The 8,359-nt window shown below is 38.8% G+C and overlaps 1 protein-coding gene across 1 annotated transcript; it reads left to right on the plus strand.

The window, feature by feature from the left end:
• The first annotated feature begins 5,103 nt into the window (after positions 1 to 5,103).
• Positions 5,104 to 5,706, plus strand: LOC138908626 (uncharacterized). The gene is made up of 2 exons (XM_070199305.1): positions 5,104 to 5,186; positions 5,337 to 5,706. The coding sequence occupies exons 1-2, from the start codon at positions 5,104 to 5,106 to the stop codon at positions 5,704 to 5,706; spliced, it is 453 nt and encodes a 150-aa protein (XP_070055406.1).
• Positions 5,707 to 8,359: the final 2,653 nt, after the last annotated feature.

Genomic DNA, 8,359 nt, shown 5'->3' on the forward strand with positions numbered 1-8,359 from the left:
GTCGTGATGTTGTCCAACATCTCAGTAATTGCTCGGCAAGATGACTCGTCCTACCCGTATCCCAACACTATTACAGAGTATCTCACGGATGCGAGGGTAGAGCCGAGGGATTATGATACAAAGGTACGGGCAAAGAAGCCTTTCTCATGGTACTCACTGATGGCTGTGAACAACCCTAAGAGAAAAGGTCAGCTGTCTACCACCACATGCCAGTCTGATGAGCCAACGACGATAGTTACGGAGGTAGTTGATGTTCCATCCACTTCGGCCGAGCCTTCCTTTAGTGTTGCAGCTATGCCTCCACCATCATCTTCAGTTCCTACTGCAGTTCCTATCACGGGTTCCACCTCGGATTTGAAGTCGGTGCCCATGCCTACTACCCCACTTTCTATGTTACGAGTCTCTCAGACATTGGCAAGCCTCAACAACTCGATGCAGACATCCACTATAAAGCTGTCTGAATTATCCAGTACTGTTGCAGCACAGTCTTCTGTTTAGGCACCTCAGATTCGCCCGTCAGTTGAAGATACATTGAAGAAGCTCCTGGAGAACCAGAACACCATCATGGATACCTTGGTACAACATGGGTCAGTGATCAAAGAGCTTGGAAAAGAAGTAAAGAAGATGAGAAAGTCCCAGGCCTCCAAGAAGTCAGTGGACAAGCTCCGGAGACAGGTTACAAAGCTTGTTGTAGCAGAGATATCCCTTTCGACATGTTGATTGACCCACACCCTTCAAGCCCAGATCCGGCAGCACCAGTGGCACTAACTGGCCAGTCTGGGAGCCAGAATCTGCTGCCGACACTGCCAAGGCAGTGCGTCATATGTTCACCAACCCAGTCACTTCCATGGTTGAGGATGATGAAGTCTAGTTAGATAAGACTGACGGTGGTGACATTGTTGTGGACAGAGAGATGTCCAAGGAGCCATAGGGAGTTTTCTTCACTATTTCCCCTCTTTTACTCTTATTTTGTTAAACATTAGGGACAACGCTTATCTTTATTCGGGGTGGTGGAGTTTATTTGATCTTACTTGGTACATTCTGAGACAATTGGCCTGTAATAACCTGATATTATTTTCTTTCTCTTTCTTATTCTGTATATATTCTCTCTTTTTCTCTCGTTATGTATATTCAATAGTTCTTGTTTATTAGATTCTTTATTTTTCTTCCTTTGTGAGTTCTTAGTTTTAATTAGCATCTTCTTTGTTTGTTTTAGTAGCTTCTTTTAATGTTTTAGTACATAATAAGCCTTTAGATTTCTTAAAACCACGGTTTTTTCCAAAGGTAGTTGTTGTATGAACCGGGTGACTCGTCTCAACGATAGATGGCGTGACAACCTTCTTAAGGGAATGAGTCCGTTTTTGGTGTTTAGGTAATAATAGTAGTAGCAATGAATAAAAAGACCTAATTGAGTAATGCTCAAAGAGTCAAACGTGCTACAATTGGTACCGACACACTTAACTACGTGCTTATGGTTAAAAATAAGGTTTGGAAGAAATAGCTCTAGTTAGTGACTTTGTGATTCTTGAGTTGACTTTGTCAACCATCGAGTGGTTTTATTGAACTATAGTAATTTTTAAACTTGAATGTGGTCGTTGTGGGCCCTCGACTCGGTCCTCGTTAATATTCCGGTTGCGTGAGAGGTGAGATGCTTTGTTGCTAGTCCAAGTACCCATGCGAAAGGTCTAGAACTTGCCCCGAATGTGTTTCAAGACGTGATGGTAGGATATAATCTCGTGTTCTAGTCGCTTATTGCACTCAATTTTACTGCACTTTAATTGAGTTTGAGCTTTAATCGCTAGTGTTCTGCACTAATTGTGTATTTTATGTCTCGTAGGAGAATTTTGAGCTATGTAAATGTTATGGAGCTAATTTGAGCTATTTGGAGCTTTGAAGTTTGAGTAAAAGCCTGAGGGATTAAGCCGGGATCGCGTTCGGGGGTCGAATACCATGTCTGGATGTCAAAATCGAAGCAAAAATCTCGACTCTAAGAAAAGTGTACACTCGCGGCGCGTGGGACGATGCGTGGGGTGCCGCGCCTGTACATTATCCGGCTGCCTGACAGATTTTAACTCTCTGAACTTTCCCACTAACGCCCCGCGTGGCGTGTCGCCCCATGCGGTGCGCTTGCGCAAATTTTACAGAGTATTTTCCCATTTTGCGCGAAAGAAGGTATTTTCGTCTGGGCCCGACCCTACTTGGTTTATATACATAGAAAATGTTAGTTTTATGACTTTTTGACACTTCTAAGACCTAATGAGGCTAAGGAGGAGGCGGATAAGCGAAAGCACAAGGAATTCATCATTCAATCCTTACTCAAGACAAGAGTTTGGATCGTTTTATGCTTTTCTTTATATTTGTGATGAATTACTCCATATCTATGGAGTAGTTCTCTTTAGGGATTGATGGATTTGGTGTATTGATAATTGGTTATGGATATTAACTCTAGTTTTTATGCATTGAATCGTTTTGGGTGTTTTAATTGTTGCATCTATATTCACATGTTCATGTAATTGAGAGAGGCATAACTTGTGATATCTTTGCATTATCGTGTGGGTTGAGTTCCTTAATTCTTCTTAGTAATCGAAAGAGGATAGTTGAATCATTGATTAAACCTAGTTAAGAGGATAATCGGAAGAGGTTCTCCTAAAGACCAATCCACTACGAATTTTTGCATATCTTCAATGGTTCACATTGCGAGGTTGAGACTTAATAGAGAGAGGAGTTTCTACTAAACGTTTGAACTAATAATTGAGTGAATTAGAGAGACTCACTTCAACATTAGAAGTGAATTAGCTAGAGTTAAATCCCAGAAAATTATCTTGCACTTATCCAATCAACCCATATTTTCTCCCATTGATATGTTCCTTGCTTACTTTTGTTGCGATTGTCATAGTCAATTAGTTTTAGATTCTTAGGTAATTTTAGTTTTAAATCACATAATTCTAAACTGTTGATTATCTTGGATAGCAATATAGCTACAAACTACAATAATACTATTTAACTCCAATCCATGTGGATACGATATTATATTATTCTATATTCGACTAGCGAGCATATTTAAGTGTGTGTTTTGCGCTCGTCAAATTTTGGCGCTGTTGTCGGGGATTGGCAATCAATAATGTTTTAAAATAGTTTGTAGTGTTAATTCAGGAATGTTTCTTTTTGTTTTATTTTAATTTTCTCTTTTTACGCTTGGTGTTCTTTGACTGTGCGCAGGCTACAGGTTAGATTGGTGCATGACTCGATCTTCTAGGAAGGAAGTGCTAACATACGAACCAGAAACCGAGAAACAACTATGACAGCTGAGGAAGAAAAGAAATCTCCCCGAGAATATAGAGAAGGTTATGCAATCCTCAACCAAGGAAATCATGGCTCGAGATGACGATAATGTAGATTTGGCTGTAAGAGAGGCAGCCCAACAACGCAAAAAAGCTGCACGAGATGCGGAGGAAGCTGCTCTTCGAAATGCACAACTTGTCTATGAAAAGGAGAGGGCTTGGAGAATTCCTCAGAATCAAACCTTGGGTGTAGACCAGTTCAAAAATATACCCCCCCGAGGCGGGAAGACCACTATGTGATTATGCTAGACCGGTCTACAACCAAGGTTTATCAAGTATTAGACTCCCTCCAGTTGCAGCGAACAATTTTGAATTAAAGCAAGGGTTGCTCCAAACTCTACAAAACTGTTGTGTATTCAGAGGGAAGATGAATGAAGATCCAAACACACATCTGATGGACTTCGAGGAGATTATGAACACCTTTCAATATAATGGTGTGTCACAAGATGCAGTGTACTTAAGGGCATTCCCCTTCACACTGAAAGATGATGCTAAGTAGTGGCTTCGGAGCTTGCCAACGGGATCAATTACAACATGTGAGGAGATGACCAGAAAATTTCTTGAAATATTTCTCCTCAGCTAAGACGAGCAAGTTTAGAAGATAAATCCATAACTTATGCCAGAAAGATACTGAAACTGTGTTTGAAGCTTGGGAAAGGTTTAAGGAATTAGTTCAGAAGTGTCAACATAGCAGAATTGAACTCTGGATGAAACTCCAGGATATTTGGGATGGATTGACACCGGCCTCACGTAGAATGTTGAGTAATACAGCTGGAGGCCTGTTGATTAAGAAGACTCCGAAGGAGATAGTCACAATTCTAGATGAGTTGTCTGAAGATGCAAACTAGTGGCCTTCGGAGAGTGCTGAAAGAAGAAGATCCACTGGTGTTCACCAAGTTGATGCTAACACATCGGTGCAGGTGCAGCTTGATGCAATGGAAAAAGAAATACGGAGGCTGACCTTAGCTTCGATACAGAGTGAACCTCATGTAGCATGTGATATTTGTGGAAGAGGACACCCTACTCATGAGTGTCAAGTCTCAACTAAGAAAGTGGATGCTGTGGGAAATTATAATTTCAATGCAATGGGTCAGAAGCACCCCCGATTTTTCATGGAGTTCACCCGGGGGTACTGCAAATGCATGGCAACAAAACAACTCTAGATTCGAGGGACAAGGAGCCCTGGGCTTCCAAAATCAGCAGAGGCCGCAGTTCCAGCCTCAACATACCACTCAGTCCGAGCTAGAAGATCTAATGAAGTCTTTTATTGTCAAGACAGATGAGAGATTAGATGCTCATGGGGCAGCTATCAAAGAATTGGGTACTGGGTTTCGAAATTTGGAGAGACAAGTGGGACAGATAGTAACAAAATAAATAGTGAATGTTGTGACAAGGAGTCCTAGGTACTTTGCCAGCTGATACTGAGAGAAACCCCAAATAAATAGTGAATGTTGTGACCTTGAGAAGCGGACAAGTATTGAAAAATCCCACACCAATCCAAAAAGAGGTGGTACTTGAAAAAGAAAGTGGGGAGCAGCTGAAAAACGAAGTTGATAAGAAGAAGAAAGGCAAGAATGGAGCTGACAAAAAGAAAAAGGAAGAGAGTTCGAGAAAGGATGAACATGAAGAGAGCAAGCACATGCCAGCTTTACCATTTCCCCAAAAGTTGTATCGAGAAAAGCTGGATAAACAATTTGAGAGATTTCTGGATGTGCTAAAATAGGTTAATGTAAATTTTCCATTCACATAAGTGCTCTCCCAAATGCCAGCTTATGCCAAATTCTTGAAGGAAATCCTTACAAAGAAGAGGAAGAAAAAAGAGACCACGGTGGTGAAGCTCATAGAGTGCAATGCAATATTGCAAAACAAACTCCCATAAAAGTGTGGAGATCCAGGAAGTTTTACTATATATTGCTCTTTAGGCACTATTAATTTTGACAAGTCTTTGTGTGATTCTGGTGCCTCAATTAATTTAATGCCTTTGTCTATTTACAGGAAGCCGGAAAATGAAATTGGAGAGATAAGGTCAGCACCAATATCTTTGCAGTTGGCATACCAAACAACTTTGATACCTGAGGGGATAGTTGAAGACGTCTTAGTTCGGGTAGATAAGTTCGTATTTCCTGTAGATTTCATAATTGTGAATATGAAGGAGAACAAGGAGGTCCACAATATCTTAGGAAGACCATTCTTAGCAACAGGTAAAGCAATCTTAGATATACACGAGAGAAGACTCATTCTTAGAGTGGGTAAGAAGACTGTGACTTTTGAGATGAATGTAGAAATGGAGGCTAAAACGAATAAGCCAGCTGCAAGTGTTGAGTGGAAAGTGAAGGGCTTAAAAGAGAAGGATGCGGGGGAGTGAGAAACAAAAGTGTGGGGTCACCCCAAGAAGGCTGAGAAGAAGTTGTCTACATGGATGTGTGCATTGGTTCGGGCGCGTGGAATGAAGCCCGACTTCGACTCAAACCCCGACTGAAAATTCAGGGAAGTTTTCTTTACCTTATACTTTTTAATTGTATGTCATGGGGACATGCCACAACTTAAGGTGTGGGGTGGGGAAATTATATCTTGTATGTATATGTGTTAGTAATTTAGTTTTGTTGTTTTAGTAGTGAGAGATAGAAAAATGAGAAAAACCATAAAACAATTAAAATTTTTGACTTTTTCTGATGATGGATATCATTCTACAGGTTTCTTGAGGGATTAAAGTCGAAAGAAAAAGACAAAAAAGATTTTCTTTTGTTAGGTAGTGTAATAATGCCCCCTTGGTTTTTATTTATGCCGCAGTTCTTTTCCAAGGGATTTGTTTAAACCGGGTGTAGTTATTTTTTTTATTTTGTAGAATAGTAGGAAACCTCGTGCTATGAATTGAATTGAAAGCGACATTTATTAACTTTATTATGCCTTGAGAATAGTGAGTGCCTTAGTGTAACGCTTAGGCTCAGTTTTTGACTCTCGTATAAGTACCTTAAATTGTATGATCTTAACTTTGCTTAATTGCTTTGACTAGAGTGTCTTTATAGTCCAATCCTGAGTGAGTTATGTGCCATGTGTGTTTGAGATTTTGTGTTATTCTGTGCATTGTATTTGATGTCTAGAACTTTCTCCGTGTGTTTGCAAAGAGAAATAGTAGTTTTATTCAGTCTTGGAAGTGATATAGGCAGTTCTTTGTTGGGCGAGTGATATATTTTACCCACCTCATTGGTATGTATCTTAGTTAACCCTTTTGAGCCTGTAATCTTATTTCATTGGCAACCATACTACAAGCCTTACCCATTTGTTTTGAATTGACTATCTATTTGAACCTTTAACCTCTCGTGAGCACTTAAATTTGTTATGAAATTTGCAAAAGTTGAAAGTGTGGGGTGGTTTGTTTGGCTTTTGAGTGGAACTAATGAAATAAGGAGAAAGGTGCAATGTATTGAAAAAGTAAGATCCACTTGAATTGAAAAAAGAAAGAATAAAAAAAATGTTGTATTGTTGTACAATTATTCTTTGAAAGTGGTAATTCTTGATATAATTGTGCTTAAAGAAGTAGGGAGTTAATGAATAATGATGTAAAGGTGGTGTCACGACCCAAAATCCCACCACATGCGTCGTAATGGCACTTAGTCTCTAAGACTAAGTAAGCCGATTACAATTACATTACGAGCCATTTTTGTTTTTTTTTTAAATAGATAATCGACACCAAAAGCGGAAAACAAATATAACCACCTCCCAAGACTGGTAATACTGAGTCACGAACTCTAACTTAATACATGAAATTATCTCAAGGATCGAATATACAATACTATTCGAATAAGAGTTGACAGTACAATAAAAATGAAAAGACTCCAAGGGACTGCGATGGCCAAGCATCTCTACCTTAAATATTTACGATCACACTCTAACCTCGGTCCAAATCTGATATCTCCAATACCCGGCTCTGCAAGAAAATATGCATAAGTGTAGTATAAGTACACCACGGTCGGTACCCAGTAAGTATCAAGAATAACCTCAGTGGAGTAGTGACAAGGTACAGTCAAGACACTCACTAGTCAAAAAACATGTGCAATATAGCGTACAAATTAATAGAAAACAAATAACAATGGCGGCAACAATAATCAACTTGTGACATAAACAACAAGGCAACAAGAGCACCATAAATATTGCTCAAACGAATAATAAACACAAGTACAACCAATTAATCAAGTCCTTCAAAATATACATCTTTTATCTATAAGTTTTTCAAATAACAATCTTTAGAATGTAATCCGTAAAATTAAATATATCCCGAATATACTTCCTTCAAATAAATATCCTACGAATATAATTCTTTCAAATATAATTCTTTCAAGTAAATATATTTTTTTCGAATATAATTCTTTTAAGTAAAAGTCAACATGTGACACCTCATTTAACTTTCTTAATGTGAGAATTATATTCAACATATACCATCGAATGGCACGGTAATACCTTCGTGCACTTGTCTCATTCTCACCCAATATATATATATATATATATATATATATATATATATATATATATATATATATATATATATATATATATATAGAGAGAGAGAGAGAGAGAGAGAGATCAAATCAATTGGCACGGCAACACCCTTCTTGCATTTGTCTCTTTCTCACCGAGCATACATATAACAGTACCAACTAGGTGGGAGAAATGCCAATAATAATAAAAGAATACAGTAGGAGGCACACAAGAAGCAACAACGACTGCAAGACATATAGAAAATATAGGTGCACAATAACAGCTCACGATAAAGGCATGAATGTATACACAACGAAAAGATATCACAATATAATGTATGTCTCTCGTCCTCGCCTGCATGGAAACACCATTCGTGCCATGAACTTATGATAATATAAAAATAATGGCACGGCATCAACTTTCGTGCTTTTACTCTCATCCTCACCTGATAATATAAATGAAATGGCACGGCATCACCCTTCGTGCTTTATACTCTCAAATGGCACGACATCACCCTTCGTGCTTTACACTCTCAAATTGGC

Source organism: Nicotiana tomentosiformis, chromosome 3 (genome assembly GCF_000390325.3).
Source record: "Nicotiana tomentosiformis chromosome 3, ASM39032v3, whole genome shotgun sequence".
Lineage (NCBI taxonomy): Eukaryota > Viridiplantae > Streptophyta > Magnoliopsida > Solanales > Solanaceae > Nicotiana > Nicotiana tomentosiformis.